Below are 24,415 nucleotides of genomic sequence, written 5' to 3' on the forward strand. Positions count from 1 at the left end.
AAAACCACAAGACCTAGGCCTTTGATATTTTGTATGTAGCATTGCCTTGTGGTCCTCTACCAAAATTATTCAAATTATATCCATGGGGTGAAAAGAGACCCTGCCCCGGGGGTCTCAAGTTTTACAAAGACATATAGGAAAAAAATTTAAAAATCTTCTTGCCTGAAACTGCAAGGCCTATGCTTTTGATATTTGGTATGTTGCCTTTCCTAGAGTTTCTCTACCAAAATTATTCAAATTATGCCCCTGGGGTGAAAAGAGGCCCTGCCCTAGGGTACCAAGTTTAACATAGGCTTATATAGGAAAAAAAAAAAAGATCTTTTTGTCTGAAAGTTCAAGGCCTAGGCCTTTGATATTTGGTATGTAGCATGGCCTGGTAGATCTCTACCAAGTTTGTTCAAATTATGCCCCTTGGGTAAAAAGAGGCTCCGCCCTGGGGGTCATTTGTTATAATTATGAGTTATACAGGAAAAAATACTTCAAAAATTTTCAGATCATATTTCCTAGACTGTTTAATCATAATTACCTGATGACCCAAAGCGATTAGGGATCACTTGACTGTGACCTTGACCTACTGACCTACTTTCTTGTTTTTTAAAACACAGCCTTAGAATTTGGATGCCATGTACAGTTTTACACACCAATCTTAAAACTGACTTTCAGTTACCATGAATGTGACCTACTGACCTACCTTCTTAATATTTTAGCATCAGCTTGCCATTTGAAACATGTGGCTCATATTACTCAGGTGAGCGATACAGGGTCATCATGACCCTCTTGTATTATAATTTTGCTCAGATGTTCATCCTATTGAAACAAAATGAAGAATCCTCCCCGAAGTCATGTGTAGTAAAGGCCAAGGTCATGGCCAATGGTCACAGGTTAAATAGAAAAAAAAATTCTCTTTATTATAGGAGTTCTTTCTTCTGTAAATGATAGTAAAGGGGAATATGCAACATTTGGCAACATTTTTAGCTCACATGTCACAAAGTGACAAGGTGAGCTTTTGTGATCGTGCAGCGTCCGTCGTCCGTGCGTGTGTGCGTAAACTTTTGCTTGTGACCACTCTAGAGGTCACATTTTTCATGGGATCTTTATGAAAGTTGGTCTGAATGTTCATCTTGATGATATCTAGGTCAAGTTCGAAACTGGGTCATGTGCGGTCCAAAACTAGGTCAGTAGGTCTAAAAATAGAAAAACATTGTGACCTCTCTAGAGGCCATACTTTTCAATGGATCTTCATGAAAGTTAGTCAGAATGTTCACCTTGATGATATCTAGGTCAAGTTCGAAACTGGGTAACGTGCCTTCAAAAACTAGGCCAGTAGGTCAAATAATAAAAAAACCTTGTGACCTCTCTAGAGGCCATATTTTTCATGGGATCTGTATGAAAGTTGGTCTGAATGTTCATCTTCTTGATATCTAGGTCAGGTCTGAAACTGGGTCAAAAACTAGGTCAGTAGCTCTAAAAATAGAAAAACCCTGTGACCTCTCTAGAGGCCATACTTTTCAATGGATCTTCATGAAAGTTAGTCAGAATGTTCACCTTGATGATATCTAGGTCAAGTTCGAAACTGGGTCACGTGCGGTCAAAAACTAGGTCAGTAGGTCAAATAATAAAAAAACATTGTGACCTCTCTAGAGGCCATATTTTTCATGGGATTTGTATGAAAGTTTGTCTGAATGTTCATCTTGGTGATATCTAGGTCAAGTTTGAAACTGGGTCAACTGCGATCAAAAAAAGGTCAGTATGTCTAAAAATAGAAAAACCTTTTGACCTCTCTAGAGGCCATTTTTTTCCATGGATCTTCATGAAAATTGGTCTGAATGTTCACCTTGATGATATCTAGGTCAAGTTCGAAACTGGGTCACATGCGCTCAAAAACTAGGTCACTATGTCAAATAATATGAAAAACGACGTCATACTCAGTTCAAAACTGGGTCATGTAGGGACAGGTGAGCGATTCAGGACCATCATGGTCCTCTTTGTTTATTAGAAAGAACCAGGTGAAACATTAACACTGATGAAAAAAGTATCCAAATCGGACTACAAACAAAAATGATATAGCCATTTAAATAGCATCTAGGAACTCAAATGGCAGCCATTGTGGGCACAGCGACATCATTATTCTTTCCTTATATGGAAATAACCATATATGGAAAATCAGTGAATAACAACTAAGAGAAACATATTTTGTGGGCCATGATATAATATGAGCCTTAGCATGTGTGTAAAAGTGTATACCTTAAATTTAAGCTACATGTTTAATTGTTTTTAACATAATTTTGCCATTAATACAGTGTTTGGTAATGCCCATATAAGGAAATGATGATGACATTACTGTGCCCAAAATGGCCGCTGTTTAATTAATTGATAATATTTAAATTGCCGTATCTTTTTAGCTCACCAGTCACAAAGTGACAAGGTGAGCTTTTGTGATCGCGCAGCGTTCGGCTTCAGTCGTACGTGCGTAAACTTTTCCTTGTGACATCTCTAGAGGTCACAGTTTTCATGGGATCTTGATGAAAGTGGTCAGAATGTTCATCTTGGTAAATTCTAGGTCAAGGTCCAAACTGGGTCACGTGCCATCAAAAACTAGGTCAGTAGGTCTAAAAATAGAAAAACCTTGTGACCTCTCTAGAGGCCATATATTTCAAAAGATCTTCATGAAAATTGGTCAGAACGTTCACCTTGATGATATCTAGGTCAAGTTCGAAACTGGGTCACATGCCATCAAAAACTAGGTAAGTAGGTCAATAATAGAAAAACCTTTTGACCTCTCTAGAGGCCATATTTTTCATGGGATCTGTATGAAAGTTGGTCTGAATATTCATCTTGATGATATCTAGGTCAAGTTCGAAACTGGGTCATGTGCGATCAAAAACTAGGTCAGTAGGTCTAAAATTAAAAAAACCTTGTGACCTCTCTGGAGGCCATATATTTCATGAAATCTTCATGAAAATTGGTCAGAACGTTCATCTTAATGATATCTAGGTCAGGTTTGAAAGTGGGTCACGTGCCATCAAAATCTAGGTCAGTAGGTCAAATAATAGAAAAACCTTGAGACCTCTCTAGAGGCCATATTTTTCATGGGATCTGTATGAAAGTTAATCTGAATGTTCATCTTGATGATATCTAGGTCAGGTTCGAAAGTGGGTCACGTGCCCTCAAAAACTAGGTCAGTAGGTCGAATAATAGAAAAACCTTGTGACCTCTCTAGAGGCCATATTTTTCATGGGATCTGTATGAAAATTGGTCTGAATGTTCATCTTGATGATATCTAGGTCAAGTTCGAAACAGGGTCATGTGCGGTCAAAATCTAGGTCAGTAGGTCTAAACATAGAAAAACCTTGTGACCTCTCCATAAAAATTGGTCAGAATGTTCACCTTGATGATATCTAGGTCAAGTTTGAAACTTGGTCACGTGCCATAAAAAACTAGGTCAGTAGGTCAAATAATAAAAAAACCTTGTGACCTCTCTAGAGGCCATACTTTTCATGGGATCTGTATGAAAGTTGGTCTGAATGTTCATCTTGATGATATCTAGGTCAAGTTTGAAACTGGGTCAACTGCGGTCAAAAACTAGGTCAGTAGGTCTAAAATTATTTAAATCTTTTGACCTCTCTAGAGGCCATTTTTTTCAATGGATCTTCATGAAAATTGATCTGAATGTTCACCTTGATGATATTTAGGTCAGTTTCGAAACTGGGTCACGTGCGGTCAAAAACTAGGCCAGTAGGTATAAAAATAGAAAAACCTTGTGACCTCTCTAGAGGCCATATGTTTCATGAGATCTTCAAGAAAATTAGTGAGAATGTTCAGCTTGATGATATCTAGGTCAGGTTCAAATCAGGGTCACGTACCTTCGAAAAATAGGTCAATAGGTCAAATAATAGAAAAACCTTGTGACCTCTCTAGAGACCATATTTTTCAATGGATCTTCATGAAAATTGGTCAGAATTTTTATCTTGATAATATCTAGGTCAAGTTCAAAACTGGGTCACATGAGCTCAGAAACTAGGTCACTATGTCAAATAATAGAAAGAACGACGTCATACTCAAAACTGGGTCATGTGGGAAGAGGTGAGCGATTCAGGACCATCATGGTCCTCTTGTTTATTTATTGTCTGATTTTCAAAATGTTTTGCCAGTTATTATATATTACATTGTCAGATGCTGAATATTTCACATGTTTGACATTGTGGGAGTGAAATAAAGCCATTACATGAATATGATATTACACTAGTATAATAAAGCTTTGACGTTGACATTGTTTTAAGTACTGGAATAGGAGATGTTGGTCAAATTGACTTGGTTTATAATAGGTAAAAAAGACAAAATTTTGATGTTTCAGCAAAAAAAGCTTGCCGGTACATCTTATTAAATTTAAAGAATATTTAATTTGTGTCTTTCAACATTAAATTAATTAAACTTGTTAATAAAAATTGATAAAATGCTTGGCAGAGCCTCAAATTTTATTATTTTATTTAACTGGTTTAATAACTTCAGTTTGTAAAGAAAGTCATGTAATATCCTCTATGTAATATATGGCAAATTATTTAGTTATTTCTGTTGTTGCACAGGAATTTATTGCTGTAAGTCAACTGAAGGGGAGTACACAAGGCAAGATTCTGTGTTTCCATGGTCCACCGGGAGTGGGAAAAACCAGTATTGCTAGATCTATAGCCAGAGCTCTGAATAGAGAAGTATGTCATTTGTTTCCATGAGACTGAAGAAGTGCACATAATAACTATCCTTGAAGTTTGCAATAGCTCAGTATGGTGTGATGTAAATTTTTTTCTTTGGTTCTTAATTAAGGTATTTGAAAAAATACAGATAAAATATCTAAAAAGAATGCAATGTGTTGAATTTTTTTTATATATATTTGAACTATTGATAATATGAGATTTTTCCATGTTATACTACATTGCCTGACAAGTCTTCAGGTACTAAATGTAGCTAATCACAGTAACCTGCATGATATGGTTTTCGCAGTGATTTTCGATCCATGTTGGGAAATGACAGATGTTGCAGAGATCAAAGGTCATCGTTCGTACAATTGTTGGTGCTATGCCAGGAAAAATGATCCAGTGTTTGAAGAAAACAAAAACTGAGAATCCACTGGTGCTTATTGATGAGGTGTGTTGTTTTAATCTGTGAGAATCAGGGTAGTTTATCCTTCTGTTAGGCTTCGTCTATTATGCATGTCACTCATATTACATGTTAAACACAATGTTTATAAAAAGTACTTTACATTTTAATTTCTGCCCTTTAATATATGAAACATATTAAAGTTACTTTTTATAAATTAACTGTAACAATAAAATCAAATGAATTCATGCGAGAAGTAGATAATTATGTCATATCAACAAAGCTTTCAAAACAGTGTTTTTAGCTTCACTATATGAAGTAACTATGTGGAGGACTGTCCTACTCATCCAGGCATCTGCATCCACGTCTTGGTGAAAATTTTGATAAGCTTTCACCTTATCTCTGTCTGTTATTACTTTTTTAAACTTAAAGACAGTTGTTTAACATCACCATCTGTATCATGACTTAAGATTCATAACTCTTGTATCAATATTGTATGAGTTATGCCCCCTTTTAACATAGGATTTGATGCACTTCACCCTCTCTGTTATTATTAAAAGGATTTGATACAAACTTAGAAATGTTAATCCACATCATCACTCAATATGTCTCAAGGTGCAATTTTAATTTGGCTGAAGTATATGAATTATATCCCTTTAGATTCATGGATTATGTCCCCTTAAACATAGCATCTGGTTAATGTTTCCTTGCAGCTGCATCATGCACTTTCACTCTACCTCTGTTTTTACTGATTAGATTTAACTTGTCCCACATCATTATCCACATGGGGGAGGGGGGCCATCAACAGGGGTTCCACTAGACCTGAAAACCCAAGAGTCCCAGGACCCTTGGGTCCATATTTTGAAGGGTCCTTTTCCAAAATACAGGAGTCCTGTCCAAACACGTCGATACAAAGTAAAACACTCTGTAAATATGTATCAAAAACGTACTATCAGTATGTAAATATGTATCAAAAACGTACTATCCGGATACTGGTACACTTTCGGAATGTCATCTGAATGTTGTTTTTGTTCACTTAACTTGGTCCACTTAGGTAAACCTGAGATTGTTCCTCAAATAATGATGCTACTTTTCATTGAAAATTGCATTGAAAGTCAGTTTTTTTCAGTGAATTTTGGAAAAATTGCGTATGTCATCGGGTGTAATTAGAATCGTGAACGGACATTTTAAACTTATTTTTGCTTTCCAAATTCATTAAAATTTGTGGATTTTCTTGTTGAAATTAAGGTTTGATCACTAAACAATGGTCTAATTAAAGTTTTATGAAGAAATCTTGCAGGCACTTTTCACTGCTTGTAATCAGCTGGTCGCTTTAATACAGATAATTTAATAATTGGCCCCTTTTTGACAGTACACAATCAATACGCTTTATTAATTAATCTTAACACTTCATTGATTCTCATTACCTATGTGCACTCGCCATGACGTAACTTGCTGATAAAGAAAAATCAGCCAGGCATGTCCACAGGATAAAGGGCGGGATTTAGCAGAAGATCAAAGGCAGGAGGGCATGACTGCGAGTGTTTACTTTGAATACACGTGTTTATCGTGGACATGGTTTTACTGTTACAGTAGGAAATGAATGGTAAGAGGAAGGATTATCAAAGGAAAATGCCTCCGGGTCCCGAGTGACGCACAGGCAATTATCATGCCGAGTCCTTTGAGCGTCTTTTGAAAATCTCCCGGGTCCGGACCCGGGGTCCCAGGTCAAATAGAACCCCTGCATCAATCACTTCAGTGATAGCTCTAGTTTCTTCAGATATGCCCTATTTCACTATCAACAATCAACTTAGTTGAGCACACGTTTTTCTGCGACAACTATTGTTTCTGTAATAAGTGAGCAATAGTAGATAAAAGGTGTTCTTACAATTATTTCAATAATTCTAGTTAATCCAAGAAATTTGTATATTGCAGGCATAATCTTCACTGCAATTTCTTCCAAATATATGTACAAAAACTTGTAATAGTTGAGACAAAGATTGCACCAATTTTTTTTGTTAACTATAATCCCTTGTATACAACAGGTTGACAAAATTGGCAAGGGTTACCAAGGTGATCCAGCTTCAGCCTTGTTAGAATTACTGGATCCTGAACAGAATGCCAACTTCCTCGATCACTATCTGGATGTGAATGTTGATCTGTCAAAGGTAAATACATTAACTATGATAAAGTAACTATAGTTTAAATAGACTAGTGTTTATTTGTATGTAAGCTTATTTATAGTTGCCATTGGTAACCCATATGGGCGACTCCTCCAGAAGACTGTTAGTAGGAGGATAGTGCAAGATGCAGAACACCCTCCAGTTCAAGAAGCTTACCTGGTTCTTTAACATGCCAGGTGTAAAGCACCCATACACGGGATACTTATCCCAACGTTAGTAATTTTTAGTGGGAGGAGCAAGAGTTTGAAATCACCACCCCTGCTTTTGTAGTCAGACAGTGTTACCACTGGACCTCTGTGCCCGTTCTCGATTTTAAATAGGTTGTGTGTAGTCTTTTATATATTTCGTAAGTGTTAAAATATCATACAGTGCTGAATAATTGTGCATACACATCCAAAATAAAAATAAATTTTGTTTCCTTCATGCAAAAAATGATGGATATCTTGTATTATTTTTGCATGCTACTGTGCTTCACACTGAAGACTTTTTATATTATAGGTACTGTTCATCTGTACGGCCAATATTATAGATACAATACCAGAACCATTGAAAGATAGGATGGAACTTATAGATGTGTCGGGGTATGTTGCAGAGGAGAAATTGGCTATAGCTGAGGTAATATACTAGGTCAGAACATTCTATATTAACTAAAAAACACGCGTACAATGAAATAATACATAATTCAAGACCTACTCTTTCTGTATACTAGGAAAAAGTTGGTTTGATTTTGAGGGGTGTTGCACTTTCCATTACCTCTCATGAATACCTGTGGACTGAACCAAACCGAGTCTGCTATTATTATGTCTCCCCCAGGAGACATATTGTTTTTGCCCTTTCCGTCCGTCCGTCCGTCTGTCCGTCCTTCCGTCTGTCCGTCCGTACGTCACACTTCATTTCCAAGCAATAACTGGAGAACCATTTGACCTAGAACCTTCAAACTTCATAGGGTTGTAGGGCTGCTGGAGTAGACGACCCCTATTGTTTTTGGGGTCACTCCGTCAAAGGTCAAGGTCACAGGGGCCTGAACATTGAAAACCATTTCCGATCAATAACTAGAGAACCACTTGACCCAGAATGTTGAAACTTCATAGGATGATTGGTCATGAAGAGTAGATGACCCCTATTGATTTTGGGGTCACTCCGTTAAAGGTCAAGGTCACAGGGGCTTGAACATTGAAAACCATTTCCGATGAATAACTTGAGAACCACTTGACCCAGAATGTTGAAACTTCATAGGATGATTGAACATGCAGAGTAGATGACCCCTATTGATTTTGGGGTCAGTCTATTAAAGGTCAAGGTCACAGTGGCCTGTTCATGTAAAATCATTTTTTGGAAATAACTTGAAAAGCACTTGACCTACAATGTTGAAACTTAATAGGATGATTGGACATGCAGAGTAGATGACCCCTATTTATTTTGAGGTCACTTGATCAAAGGTCAGGGTCACAGGAGCCTGAACAGTGACTTGAGAACCACTAGGCCAGGAGTGTTGAAATTTAGCGGGATGACTGGACATGCCAAGTAGATGATCCTTATTGCAGCCAACCATCAGTGTCTCTTTGACTTTCGCTCCTGACCCCTATTGACTTCTTGCGTATAGGACTTTGCATAGGGGGAGACATGCGCTTTTTTACAAAAGCATTTTCTAGTTCTTCTTGGTTGCATTCTATGCTTCCAAGGGATCTCCATATAGATTTTATTATCTATCACAATAGCAATCTTTAAGTGCCTTGTGGAGGCCATAAAAAGTCTCCCCGTACTTGAATTTAATGTTGTTTTTATTTTATGGACACTCATCTAGTTCAGACATGAGATGAAATTTGACTTTAGTGTTTTCAATGTTTTTATTTACATAGAGATATCTTATACCACAAGCCCAAGAGCATACAGGTATCAAGTCAGACCAGGTGACAATATCCCAGCATGCCATGCAAGAGCTCATCAAATGTTATTGTCGGGAAAGTGGTGTGAGGAATCTTCAAAAACATGTTGAAAAGGTAACATATATTGTCATTGCCTTGCTATGAAGTGGTCCTGTGGAATGATTTTAATTTCGGGCATAACAATTTTTGTTAAGTAAGAAAGGGTTATTCATTGGATATGAATTGATTGATTTTTACTTTGAAGATAAAAATGAGTAAGGTGTCTTCCTTCTTAAGTCAATAGGAATAGCGCACATCTACAAATCACGGGTAGTGAATTCAAACCCCAGGAGAGGCATATATTCTCCACGACAATTTGATAAAAGACATTGTGTCTGAAAATTTTTGTGTTTGCAAATTGAAAGTATTTATGCATAAGATTATGTCATACACTGAAGTTAAGTGTTATCATTCATTGATATATTCAGGTGATTTTCACACTTGAATAGAAAGGTTAAATCATTTCATCAGTGAGCAATAATAATATGTTGCAAGAAAAGAAATAATTACCTGATGACAATGTACAACATTTTTATACGCCTGTCTGAAATGTATTAAGTGAACGCCCCTGGTGGGCGGGCAGCGTCCACAAACTTTGTCCGGAGCATATCTTCTTCATAATGGAGGTATTTTGATGTAACTTGGCACATGTTAACTATCATGAGAGGGAGTGTCATGAGCAAGAACCAGGTCACTAGGTCTAAGGTCAAGGTCAAACTTAGAGGTCGAAGGTCAAATTCAAGAATGAATTTGTCCGGATCATTTCTTCTTCATGCATGGAGGGATTTTGATATAACTTGGCACAAACGTTCACCACCATGAGACAGGAACCACTCATGGTTCTCCATGGTACAACATGCATGTTACATCCAATTGTTAGGTGTATATTGACCAATCTCTACCTGGTAAGGATTTTTATGTGGACTTAGAATTTCTTTTATTTATTTTTTTAAGATTAACATCCCTTTGTTATGACGGGCGTATATTATGACATTCTGGCACTCTTGTTATCATTTATTGAAAATTATCCATTTATTCTAGAAGGTGAATGTTTTATTTATTACATTTAATAAGATATTCACAAACCTTTCTACATGCTAAAAATAGACTATTGACATGTTGTTACAAAGATGTTCCCTTTCAGTGCACTACCTCTTTTCACAGAATTTCTTTTCCATCAAATATACAGTTGAAACTCGGTATCTCAAATTCCAAGGGATCAAGCATTTTAGTTCGTGATAACCAAAATTCAACTTAAATATTTTGTGCACGTGTTTTTTGGACAGGACTTTTGTGTCTGTGTGTCTTGGGCGGTACCCTACAGTGTTGTTATATCTTATTTGTCTGTTTATCCATAAAGGTTAGTTATGTTCGTGTGTGTGTGTGTGTGTGTGTGTGTTTGTCTTTTGTACATGAGTGTCTGCACTGCTGTGGTTTACATTGTAGGGTATTGTATTTGGCGGATCCCTTTTTTGTTCACTTACAATAAAAAAATTCTTAATTACTTCTCCTTTATGCTACTATGAATAGCTTATTTTGAAACTTTTTTATTATTGGCTGTAGGGAAAAACCGAGACCACTTTTCCGTGGTACAATATGGATGGTACCTTCAATTTCTAGGTGTATTTTGACATACCTGTACCTGGTAGGGATTTTTTTGTGGACTTAGAGTATTTTTTTGCAGACTTAGATTTTTATGCCCCCGAAGGGAGGCATATAGTTTTTGAACCGTCTGTCAGTCTGTCGGTCTGTCCGCAATTTTCGTGTCCGATCCATATCTTTGTCATCGATGGATGGATTTTCAAATATCTTGGCATGAATGTGTACCACAGTAAGACGACATGTCGCGCGCAAGACCCAGGTCCGTAGCTCAAAGGTCAAGGTCACACTTAGACATTAAAGGATAGTGCATTGATGGGCGTGTCCGGTCCATATCTTTGTCATCAGTGGATGGATTTTCAAATAACTTGGCATGAATGTGAACCACAGTTAGACGACTTGTCGCGCGCAAGACCCAGGTCCGTAGCTCAAAGGTCAAGGTCACACTTAGACGTTAAAGGATAGTGCGTTGATGGGCGTGTCCGGACCATATCTTTGTCATCGATGGATGGATTTTCAAATAACTTTGCATGAATGTGTACCACAGTAAGACGACGTGTTGCGCGCAAGACCCAGGTCTGTAGCTCAAAGGTCAAGGTCACACTTAGACGTTAAAGGATAGTGCATTGATGGGCGTGTCCGGTCCATATCTTTGTCATCGATGGATGGATTTTCAAATAACTTGGCATGAATGTGTACCACAGTAAGACGACGTGTTGCGCGCAAGACCCAGGTCTGTAGCTCAAAGGTCAAGGTCACACTTAGACGTTAAAGGATAGTGCATTGATGGGCGTGTCCGGTCCATATTTTTGTCATCGATGGATGGATTTTCAAATAACTTGGCATGAATGTGTACCACAGTAAGACAACGTGTCACACGCAAGACCCAGGTCCGTAGCTCAAAGGTCAAGGTCACACTTAGACATTAAAGGTCATTTTTCATGATAGTGCATTGATGGGCGTGTCCGGTCCATATCATTGTCATTCATGCATGGATTTTAAAATAACTACGCATGAATGTGTGACACAGTAAGACGACGTATCGTGCGCAAGACCCAGTTCCGTAGGTCAAAGGTCCTAAACTTTAACATCGGCCATAACTATTCACCTATTCATTCAAAGTGCCATCGGGGGCATGTGTCATCCTATGGAGACAGCTCTTGTTTTTTGAATTTCTTCCCTTTGTTGTTCCTGTCCTTTGGGCTTCAGCAGTGAAGTTCTTTAAATTTTGCTCCCACCCTCTGATGTAACCCTTTGGGCATATATTGCCTGCTTGGCGGAGCTCTTGTTTAAAATATTTTTGAGAAAGTCGGAATTTGAGATAAGTGAGTTTGAGATACCGAGTTTCAACTGTATTAATTTATATATATTTCAGATATATAGGAAAGCTGCACTTAAGATAGTATCTGAAGATATATCCAGCATTGTTGTTGATCTTGATAATTTACAAGACTTTGTTGGGAAACCACTTTTCACAAGAGAGAGAATGTATGCCGTTACGCCACCTGGTGTTGTGCCCGGGCTAGCATGGACATCCATGGGTAAGTGAAATTAAAATATTGACGTTTTTGTGGAAGTTTTTTTTTCCATGCTAATTTAATGCTATTACTAGACTGTAAACAGTTGTACAAGAAAACTGTTTATGGTATTTTTCTCCTGTCTACGGCATACCTGGGTTCTGGAATAATAATTATCTTTGGTTGGTAAGTGTTTTGAAAAATACATGACTTGTATAGAGATATTACAACTCATGAAAATTGGCCACAAGACAAGGTACAGAAATTGTTCAGTTGATACATGTATTATATAGATTTCTTATTTTAGACAGGACAGACAGACAAGGCTTGAATTCAAGGGTGGAGAGTGTAGATAGATATAAATCCTTATGACAGACTAAAAAAACATTTTATCTTCTCTATCCAGGAACATTTTTCCATCTTTTCTATTGATAATAAAGGATGCAATTTGTTCTCCTTTAGGTGGATCAACACTCTACATAGAAACTGTAATGAAGAAGGCAGTTGACCTTGAGAACAAAGAATCGGGTGACCTTGAGGTCACAGGTAACCTTGGAAATGTGATGAAGGAGAGCATACAACTGGCATACACATATGCTAAATCTTATCTTAACAAACTGGATCCTGAAAACAAGCTTTTAGAGAAGGCACATGTACATCTCCATGTACCAGAGGTAATGCATTATGTTTCTAGAAGTGTAGAAGAGCACCCCTTCCACACAAAAACCCACCATGTACAGAAACCCCATCTTGCAAAGACACCCCACTGTAGACAGAACCCAAGATGCTCAGAAACTCAATCTTGCACAGAAACTCCACCATAGACAAAACCAATATGCACAGAAACCCCATCTTGCACAGAAACCCTACCGTAGACAAAACCCAACATGCACAGAAACCCCATCATAGACAAAACCCACCATACACAGAAACCCAATCATAGACAAAACCCAGCATGCACAGAAACCCCATCATAGACAAAACCCACCATACACAGAAACCCAATCATAGACAAAACCCAGCATGCACAGAAACACAATCATAGACAAAACCCACCATACACAGAAACCCAATCATAGACAAAACCCAGCATGCACAGAAACACCATCATAGACAAAACCCAGCATGCACAGAAACCCAATCATAGACAAAACCACCATACACAGAAACCCAATCATAGACAAAACCTAGCATGCACAGAAACCCCATCATAGACAAAACCCACCATACACAGAAACCCAATCATAGACAAAACCCAGCATACACAGAAACACCATCATAGACAAAACCCAACATGCACAGAAACACCATCATAGACAAAACCCACCATACACAGAAACCCAATCATAAACAAAACCCAGCATGCACAGAAACCCCATCATAGGCAAAACCCACCATACACAGAAACCCAATCATAGACAAAACCCAGCATACACAGAAACACCATCATAGACAAAACCCAGCATACACAGAAACACCATCATAGACAAAACCCACCATACACAGAAACCCAATCATAGACAAAACCCAGCATACATAGAAACACCATCATAGACAAAACCCACCAAACACAGAACCCAATCATAGACAAAACCCAGCATGCACAGAAACACCATCATAGACAAAACCCAACATGCACAGAAACCCCATCTTGTACAGAAACCCCACTATAGACAAAATTTAACATGCACAAAAACCCATCTAGCTTAGGAATCCCACAGTCAAAAATTCTGTATTTATACCCACGATATAAACTATATGTGGGCTATATTTGAGTCATGCATGTCCATCTGTATGTTGGTCCATCTGTTTTGTCTGCTCCCTGCTTAAAAAGGTTTTCATAGAACTTGTATCAGTTGTAAACTTGATCCAGACATCTTGCAGAGCAACCAATCCAGGTCAGTAGGTCATACTTGAATTTGAAGGTTAAATGAAATAGCTTAACTCAAATTCTGGTCCATATTTTCTGAACTGCTTCAAAGATTTTCATAGAAGTCACATCATTTGTTTATCTCACCAGGACAACTTGCAGAGTGCACAACAAAGGTCACTGTAGACAAGTTCAAGGACACACTTGGAGGTCTAAAGTCAAATAGCTTAAATTTGTGAACAGTCTTTATCATATAAACTGCTTGGAAGATTTTCATAAAACTAGCATAAAATATTACCCACATCAAGATGACATGCGGAGCACACATTCCAGGTCCATAGGTCCAAGATCAAGGTCATGTTTTGAGGTCAAAGGTCAAATAGCTTAACTTGATGTCTGCTTCATCTGTTCTAAATTGCTGGGAAGATATTCATAAAGTAGAGAAGTCTATATTATTAGATAACTGTGGTATCTTCTAATTCAAAACTTCAAATGAACATTAAATAAAACCTAGTACTCTCAGGAAATGTCCCTTGCCATATTGAGGCCAAATGTGTTTAAGTAGTTCAGCTTGAGAGCTGAAAATAGAGAAACCTGTACATTGTCTGAAGCATTCAGTGAAAGACCTTCCTCAGCTGTTTTCGATTGGTTGCACTTTACTGTTGTTTTGTTAGTCAGTAGGTTACAGGTATATGTTGTAGTGACCTTGAAATGGGAACTACATGTACTGTAAAAGCACATATTTTCGCTGGAACAAAATTTAGCAAATTCAAAATATTGAGGATGTGTGTGACGTTTTATATTCGTGAGATTGTAAAAAAAAATTATCCTACTTGTTTCGACTTTTTAATAAGTCTGGTGTCTGTAAAAGTTGCACTTTTTACCAATAGACAGGTACGTTATAAATGTGCTGTAAAGATTGATCGCTGTTATTATAATGTCTCTAATTACCTGCAAATATTGATGACTCTATACATGTAACAAACTTAGCTTTACATGTACTCTATATCTAGGTGCATAGAAGTAAATGTTTGTTTGATTAAACACACCTGAAACCAAAATTATTATGTAGGTTCTAGATTAATCAGTTACATTTCTTGTTACATAAAGTTTGTCTTAAAATTATACTATCCTTGGTTGTTACGGAAACACAGTCTTAGAACATATCCGATTTTTGTAAATATGGCCGTTTCCCTTTCACATGTTGAAGGTTTGTGCAACAATGAGATTTTCTTGATTTGCATTATATCTAATAGTTAATACTTTCACAAGGATTAATTTTCCAAAGTGGGTGTGGGAGTTGAGCTTATGCCTTTTACAAACAACCCTTGATGTTATTTGTCATAGAGTAAAAGCAAGTGGAAAAGTTGGTATAAAATGTGTTGAAAATGAAATATTCTTATATTCTCTATACATGTATTTACATTTACAGGGAGCAACACCAAAAGATGGGCCAAGTGCTGGGTGTACTATAGTAACAGCTTTATTGTCACTGGGCCTCAACAAGCCCTGTCGACAAGATCTTGCTATGACAGGTGAAATATCCCTGACTGGCAAGGTATTACCTATAGGTGGAGTGAAAGAAAAAGTTATAGCTGTAAGTATTTTGTCATTTACTTTCTCAGTAGAGCCCAGTCTGAGACAGAAAAAAGCTTCGAAAAATCAAATTCAGCATCATTTGTCAACAGCTGTTTTCAGGTTCTCTAATAAATTCCCAGTGCTTTAGAGCTTTACATAAGCTCTAACCTGTTCTCTGCCAGCTACTGACAACTCCACCACATTTAAAGAATGTTGTGGAAATAACTTTGTTATAATATAGTAGTTAGTCATGTAGTACAAGGAGACTACATACAAAGAGAAAAGTACAGATTTAACCGCAATTCCAATCTGTAAATTTTTTCCTGTATAGGCTTTCAGTGATGTTGGCCTAGGCTTCATCCTATTGATCTTCAGCCTCCCATTGGAAGGCTTATTATAATTACACTGTCTTGTCTGGTCAGGTCGGGTCTGGGTCTGGGTCTTGGTCTGGGTCTTGGTCTTGTAACACATTAGTGGGATTCATATCAACAGTTCTCTTGAACCTCCCTAAGTGGCTCCTGTATCAAGAATTTTCGTGAACCTCCCTAACTGGCTCCTGTATCAAGAATGTCCATGAACCTACCTTAGCAGCCAGTTGCCTAAAGCAGCTTGTCAGGCTTACTTCTCAAATTGACTTTTTCTTTTACTTTCAAGTCTTAAACAGCCACCTGCCATCAGCAGCCAGATTGTGTCACTGCCTTAGCTGGCTGCACTGTACAGGTTAGACTCACCTTATTTCTGTAATTTTGTGTAATATTTTATCTTGCAGGCAAAGAGAGCTGGAATGAAGTGTGTTATTCTGCCAGAAGAGAATCGTAAAGACTTTTCTGATTTACCAGAATTTATTGCACAAGGAATCGAAGTTCACTATGCTGACACATATGCAGATGTATTTAGTGTTGTCTTTCCTGATATTTCCCCACCCAGCTGATGTTTGTCAAAGGAACAAGTTTGAATGAGCTGTATTTATTTGCTGGATAATATATATTTTCAACTGTGTTTGCTGATTAGTTAGCTTAATGATTAACAGACAGAAAATATAAAATGAACAGTGCCTCTGGTGTTCATGGCAATGACAAAATGATGGTATTTTGTTTATAATTGTAACTTGTGTAGCTTTTGATTTAAGATGTTAAACAACTGTTTCCTTGATATGCTATGTGCAATGATTTATTATTTTATAAGAATTTATTATTAGTGTAATAGAAAATTGTTAGAGAGGGAGGATTTTGGAAACAACACAATGTATTATGACTGGGATAATCATGTCAAGATGAAAATATACACTCAAACCTGTATCTAAAGCCGGTTAAAGAGCTTAAAAGTCCTTGGCTGCTGGTAATACTTACATATTGGGTCATAATATCCTTGACTACCCAACAGGAAAATACACAATTGTCAGATCACATGCTAAGTATATCCTTGTCTTTACCATGAAGAAAAAGCTTGATTGAAATAGTTTGCTTTTTAGTGACATCACATTAAAACTAGTAATATAGTGACATTGTACACTGTATACATTTTGCCAGGAAGTACTAACATCATGATCTACTTTTGAATATGAAATACAAGTAGAATGATCTAACATGTCTGCCAGTGAATAACAACTGTTTTGCCACCCTTGGTACAGCATGAATAATATACTGCTCCGTTTTTCATTCCCTGCTGTCCTTCATGCATGTTTAGGACCTGTACATCATAGATTTATGAATGGTTTTGTTCCTTTAGTTGATCTGTAGTATTTTATGACACATAGTCAACACTAGAACCAACTGTATGGATCTATGTGCACAGTCTAAGAAATTAACAAAATAATAGCAGCTTTGCAGTTTCCGTTACACATGTTGGATGAGGATAATTCAAGTAGTATATTTTTTGTTTATTTATACATGTCATATTAAAACATTAAAACATGAATTGTTTTGTTTTCTTTAGCATAATTCTGGTATGATTTACACAACTTAATTTCACTTCATGTAACCTGTTAATATATAACCTATCCACCTATTAATAACTTGAGTGATGCAACAGTTCTCTGTGACAGTTTTTTGGGCGAAACCACAGTTCATTCCGGCACTTTGACCTTGAGTGAGGGGACAGTTCTTTGCAACATTTTAACCTTGAGTGTGGTGACAGTTTTCAGAAACAGTTTCACCTTGAGTAAGGTGACAGTTTGACTTTCAGTGAGGCAACAGTTATCTTTGACAAATCAGCCTTGCATGAGGCAACAGTTCTCTGTGACAGTTTAACCTTGAGTGAGGCAACATTTCACTGCGACATTTTAACATTGAGCTCGGCAACAGTTCTCTGTGAACCTTGAGTGAGACAACAATTCACTGTGACATTTTAACCTTGAGTGAGGCAACAGTTCTCTGTGACAGTTTAACCTTGAATGAGGCAACAATTCACTGCGACATTTTAACATTGAGCTAGGCAACAGTTCTCTGTAACTGTTTAATATTGAGTGAGGCAACAGTTCTCTGTGACAGTTTAACATTGAGCTAGGCAACAGTTCTCTGTGACAGTTTAACCTTGAGTGAGGCAACAGTTCTCTGTGACTGTTTAATATTGAGTGAGGCAACAGTTCTCTGTGACAGTTTAACATTGAGCTAGGCAACAGTTCTCTGTGACTGTTTAACCTTGAGTGAGGTAACAATTCACTGCGACATTTTAACATTGAGCTAGGCAACAGTTCTCTGTGACAGTTTAACCTTGAGTGAGGCAACAATTCACTGCGACATTTTAACATTGAGCTTGGCAACAGTTCTCTGTGACAGTTTAACCTTGAATGAGGCAACAATTCACTGCGACATTTTAACATTGAGCTAGGCAACAGTTCTCTGTGACAGTTTAACCTTGAGTGAGGCAACAGTTCTCTGTGACTGTTTAACCTTGAGTGAGACAACAATTCACTGTGACATTTTAACCTTGAGTGAGGCAACAGTTCTCTGTGACTGTTTAACCTTGAGTGAGACAACAATTCACTGTGACATTTTAACATTGAGCTAGGCAACAGTTCTCTGATAGTTTAACCTTGAGTGAGGCAACAATTCTCTGACAGTTTAACATGAGTGAGTCAACAATTCACTGCGACATTTTAACATTGAGCTAGGCAACAGTTCTCTGTGACAGTTTAACCTTGAGTGAGGCAACAATTCACTGCGACATTTTAACATTGAGCTAGGCAACAGTTCTCTGTGACAGTTTAACCCTGAGTGAGTCAACAATTCACTGCGACATTTTAACATTGAGCTAGGCAACAGTTCTCTGTGACAGTTTAACCTTGAGTGAGTCAACAATTCACTGCGACATTTTAACATTGAGCTAGGCAACAGTTCTCTGTGATAGTTTAACCTTGAGTGAGGCAACAATTCACTGCGACATTTTAACATTGAGCTAGGCAACAGTTCTCTGTGACAGTTTAATATTGTGTGAGGCAACAGTTCTCTGTGACAGTTTAACATTGAGTGAGACAACAGTTTTCTGTGACAGTTAAACCTGGAGTGAGACAACAATTCACTGTGACGGTATAACCTTGAGTGCTGCAACAATTCACTGTGACATTTTAACATTGAGTGAGGGAACAGTTCTCTCTGACAGTTTAACCTTGAGTGAGGCAACAGTTCTCTGTGACAGTTTATCCTTGTATGAGGCATCAATTCACTTTGACATTTTAACATTGAGCTAGGCAACAGTTCTCTGTGATAGTTTAACCTTGAGTGAGGCAACAGTTCTTTGTGACAGTTTATCCTTATACAACAATTAACTGCGACATTTTAACATTGAGCTAGGCAACAGTTCTCTGACAGTTTAACCTTAAGTGAGGCAACAATTCACTGCGACATTTTAACATTGAGCTGGGCAACAATTCTCTGTGACAGTTTATCCTTGAGTGAGGCAACAGTTCTCTGTGACATTTTAACATTGAGTAAGATAACAGTTCTCTGTGACATTTTAACATTGAGTGAGGTGACAGTTCAATCATGAGTGAGGCAACAATTCACTGTGACACTTAAACCTTGAATTAGACAACAGTTCTCTGTGACAGTATAACCATGAGTGAGGCAATAGTTCTCTGTGACAGTCTGACTTTGAGCGAGGCAACAGTTGTCTGTGACAGTTTTACTTTGACTGAGGCAACATTTTCCTGTGACACTGAGGAGACAGTTCTCTGTGACTGTATGGCCTTGAGTGATGCGACAGATTGTTCTTTGTGCCGATTTTAAATGAGTGAGGAAACAGTTTTTTGTGACAGTTTGACCTTGAGCGAGGCAACAATTGTCTGTGACAATTTGACCTTGAGCGAGACAACAGTTCTCTGAGACAGTTAAACCTTGAGTAAGGCAAAATTCCCTGTGACAGTTTAATCTTGAGGAAGGCAACTGTTCTTTTTTGACAGTTTGACTTTGAATGAGGCAAAAGTTCTTTGTGACAGTTTGACCTTGAGTGAGGCAACAGTTCTCTGTGACAGTTTGACATTGAGCGAGGCAACAGTTCTCTGTGACGGTTTAACCTTGAATGAGGCAACAGTTCTTTCTTACAGTTTACATTAAGTGAGACAACAGGTCTCTGTGACAGTTTGAACTTTAGTGAGGCAACAGTTTTTTGTGACTGACTTTGAACAGTTGTCTGTTACGGTTTAACCTAAAGTGAGGCAACAGTTCTCTATGACAGTTCAACCTTGAGTGAAGCAACAGTTCTATGTGACAGTATAACCGTGATTTAAGTTCCCTGTGACAGTTAACCTTTGGAAGAGGCCACAGGTCTCTGTGGCAGTTTGACCTTGAGTGAAGCCACAATTTTCTGTGACAGTTTGACATTGACTGAGCCAACAGTTTAATCTTGAGTGAGGCGACAGATCTCTGTGCCAGTGTGATACTGAGTGAGGCAACATATTTCTAAAACATTTCGACCTTGAGCGAGGCAACAGTTCTCTGTAACAGTGTGACATTGAGGGAGGCAGTAGTTATCTAATACAGTTTAACGAGTGGGGCGACAGTTCTCTGTGACAGTTTGACCTTGAGCGAGGCATATTGTCTGCCATTTTGACCACGAGCGAGGCAACAGTTTTCTGTGACAGTTTCACTTTTATTGAGGCAACAGGTCTCTGTGACAGTTTAACCTTGAGTGAAGCAATAGTTCTCTGTGACAGCTTACTTTGAGTGAGGTAACAGTGCTCTTTGACAGTATAACTTTGAGTAAGGCAACACTTTTTTGTAACAGTTTAATCTTGAGCGAGGCTACAGTTCTCTGTAAGAGTTTGACTCCCAAGTGATGCGACTGTTCTCTGTGACAGTTTAACCTTGAGCGAGGCAACATTTCCCTGAGACAGTTTGACCTTCAGTGAGGCAACAGTTCTTTGATACAGATTAGCCTTGCGCAAGGCGACAAACCCGAGTGAGGCAACAGGTCTCTGTGACAGTCTAACCTTGATTGAAGTTCTCTGTGACAGTTTAACCTTGAGTGAGGCAACAGTTCTCTGTGACAGTTTGACCTTGAGTGGGGCGACATATCTCTGTGACAGTTTGATATTGAGTGAGGCAACAGTTTTCTAAAACAGTTTGACCTTGAGCGAGGCAACGGATCTCTGTAACAGTTTGACAATGAATGAGGCAGTAGTTCTCTTATACACTTAAACCTTGAATTAGACAACAGTTCTCTGTGACAGTATGACCATGAGTGAGGCAATAGTTCTCTGTGACAGTTTAACCTTGAGCGAGGCGACAGTTCTCTGTGACTGTTTAACTTTGACTGAGGCAACAGTTTTCTGTGATATTTTAACCTTGAGTGAGGCGATAGCTCTCTGTGACAGTTTGACCTGGAGTGAGGCGACAGATCTCTGTGACAGTTTGATATTGAGTGAGGCAACAGTTTTCTAAAACATTTTGACCTTGAGCGAGGTAACGGATCTCTGTAACAGTTTGACATTGAATGAGGCAGTAGTTCTTTTATACAGGCGACTGTTCTTTTTTGACAGTTTGACTTTGAATGAGGCAAAAGTTCTTTGTGACAGATTGACCTTGAGTGAGGCAACAGTTCTCTGTGACAGTTTGACATTGAGCGAGGCGACAGTTCTCTGTGACAGTTTAACCTTGAGTGAGGCAACATTTCTCTGTGACAGTTTAACACTTACTTGGGAAACAGTTTTTTGTGACAGTTTGACCTTGAGCGAGGAACAATTGTCTGACATTTTGACCATGAGCGAGGCAACAGTTATCCGTGTTCTCTGTGACAGTTTAACACTTGAGATAGGTTAAAGTTCTCGGATAGTTTCAGTTTGATTGGGGCGACTGTTCTATGTGACAATTTAAGCTTTAGTGAAGCAACAGTTCCGATACAATTGAACTTCGTGTGAGGTAAAAGTGCTCTTTAACAGTATCACTTTGAGCGAGGCAACAGTTCTCTGTGACAGTTTAACTTTGAGCGAGGCAACAGTTCTCTGAGACAGTTTAACCTTGTGTGTGTGGACGCATTGGTGGAATGGGCTAGGACGCTTTCCCACGGATATGATTCATGGCTACTCCCTTTGTGGTGTATCCTTGGGCAAAGCACAATATCACGATTGCCTCAGTCAACCGAGCTGTAAATGGGTACCAGCAAATCGCTAGGGGTAAGGTGTTATCTATTTTAACTGATTTTGAAATAGGTTTGCTCAAATACTCTACAGAGCTTATGTTCATTGTTTCATAAAGTGACGGTAAATAACATTTACCTTTACTTTTATATTTACCTAAAGCATCCTTTAGACAAAAATCAAAGGTTGGATAGTGTTTAAAACTTCACTCTGTCCTCAGAATTGTAACATACATGATTACAGTTGCAAATGTAAATTTGTATTTATATCAAGGAGTTAGCTGTCAAATCTTGAAAACCTGGTTCCGTGGGGACGCCAACTATCTTGTGTATTAATCTTTTTGGCAAAAAGAGAGAATTCCAGTTTCTGATCATGACAATATCCAAATGTATGTGTAGGAACTATTTGCTTTAATTCCATATTCTTGCAGAAATACTTCAGTGAGTCTTAATTACAGAGTCTTCTATTTTTTATAAGCTTGTCTGTACAAAGTATATGGAGAACTATCCTATTCAATCCCATGTTGGCGTCCACGTCTGCACATTGGTTAAAGTTTTGAAGCACTTTCTCTCTATCATTACTAAATGGATTATGTTCAAACTCGAGATAGTTGTGTAACATTATCACCCACATCATATGACATAAGATCATGTCTCTAGCATCAATATGAACTATGCACTTATTTTACTTAATTTCAGGGATGAAGGTTTGGTACATTTTCACGTACTCTGTCTTGATTATTACTAAATGAATTTGATTCAGATTTGTTGTGCGTTACTCTGGCACAAATTATGTTTGTTATTACTAAATGGTTTAGTCTCAAACTATTGTCCCATCGTCATCCACACCTGGAGTATTAACCACTCTAGTAATAGCTCTGGTTCCCTCGGATATGCCCTATTTCACCATTAAGCATCGAAATAGTCGAGGACACTGTCTCGTCTGGAAGCTCTTATAACAAGTTTTATCAACATATGGGTAAGAAAAGTTGATGGGCACGTCTGGCTCTCCGCCAATGTTATGTCGGTCCAAAGCTGAACAAAGCTTATGTTTGTAATGTTATTTGAGTACTGGCAATAAATAAATATTGATTTGATTTGATTTTGACTTGACAGCCCTGAAGTCTAGATATGTCCTAGAATTTGATATGAACTTAGCTATAGACTAAAACTAAAACTGGTCTAATTTTAAATCAGACATACTTGAGTTTGGTGTTCAATTTTCCAACTCAAACCGTACAGATCCCAACTCCGCATGGAATGCAATTAAAGAAGAAATAAATAAGCTGAGTGATAAACACATCCCAACAAAACTAAGTAAGACACGTGCGGACCTCCCCTGGTTATCCCCCAAAATCCTCAGACTTATACGTAAACGGGACAAAATGTATTCAAACATGAAAAAGAAAGGTAAACAATCAACCATTGCCCAAGCATTTAAGGCCCTAAAATGTAGGATCTTAAAGGAAATAAGAACCTCCTATTGGTCTTATTTGGAATTGGTCATTTTTACTGGCGACTCCCAACCGGGTAGAAACAAAAAGTTCTACTCGTTTGTTAAACATAACAAAACAGAGAGTTGTGGTGTAGCCTCCTTGAAGTATGAGGGCCTAACTCATACCGACCCGGTCACAAAGGCAAATATCCTCAGTAAACAGTTTGAATCTGTCCTTTCAAAGTCCCAACCCCTAAGCCTGAAACAACTCAGCAAAAAAGCAACAAACCCTAAATCAGCACCAGCGATGCCAACGATCCTCATAACTGTTTAGGGCGTGGACAAGTTACTAATGGGGCTAAATCCAAATAAAGGCTCTGGTCCTGATGAAATTTCCCCAAGATTACTTAATGATCTTCACCAAGAGATAGCCCCAATCATTACAAAGATATTCCAATTATCTCTTGAAACAAGTCAAGTCCCAAAGACTGGAAGAGAGCAATCGTTGCACCAGTTTACAAGAAAGGTCCAAAATCCAGGCCTATATCCCTAACATGTATTGCCTCTAAATTAATGGAACATATTCTTGTCTCAAAAATCATGTCCCACTTTGACAGAAATTATCTCCTTAGCCAGTATCAAAA

General features: G+C 38.1%; 1 protein-coding gene across 1 annotated transcript in view; it reads left to right on the forward strand.

Moving 5' to 3' along the window:
* Positions 1-17,680, forward strand: part of LOC123566057 (lon protease homolog, mitochondrial-like) — a 48,994-nt gene extending 31,314 nt beyond the window's left edge. Inside the window, 10 exon segments of the mRNA XM_053550205.1 lie at positions 4,584-4,710; positions 4,996-5,051; positions 5,053-5,139; positions 7,137-7,259; positions 7,773-7,889; positions 9,134-9,274; positions 12,174-12,339; positions 12,778-12,989; positions 15,618-15,782; positions 16,533-17,680. Of these exon segments, the coding sequence (XP_053406180.1) occupies positions 4,584-4,710; positions 4,996-5,051; positions 5,053-5,139; positions 7,137-7,259; positions 7,773-7,889; positions 9,134-9,274; positions 12,174-12,339; positions 12,778-12,989; positions 15,618-15,782; positions 16,533-16,694 (1,356 nt within the window). The 3' untranslated portion in view covers positions 16,695-17,680.
* Positions 17,681-24,415: the final 6,735 nt, after the last annotated feature.

Source organism: Mercenaria mercenaria, chromosome 8 (genome assembly GCF_021730395.1).
Source record: "Mercenaria mercenaria strain notata chromosome 8, MADL_Memer_1, whole genome shotgun sequence".
Classification (NCBI taxonomy): domain Eukaryota; kingdom Metazoa; phylum Mollusca; class Bivalvia; order Venerida; family Veneridae; genus Mercenaria; species Mercenaria mercenaria.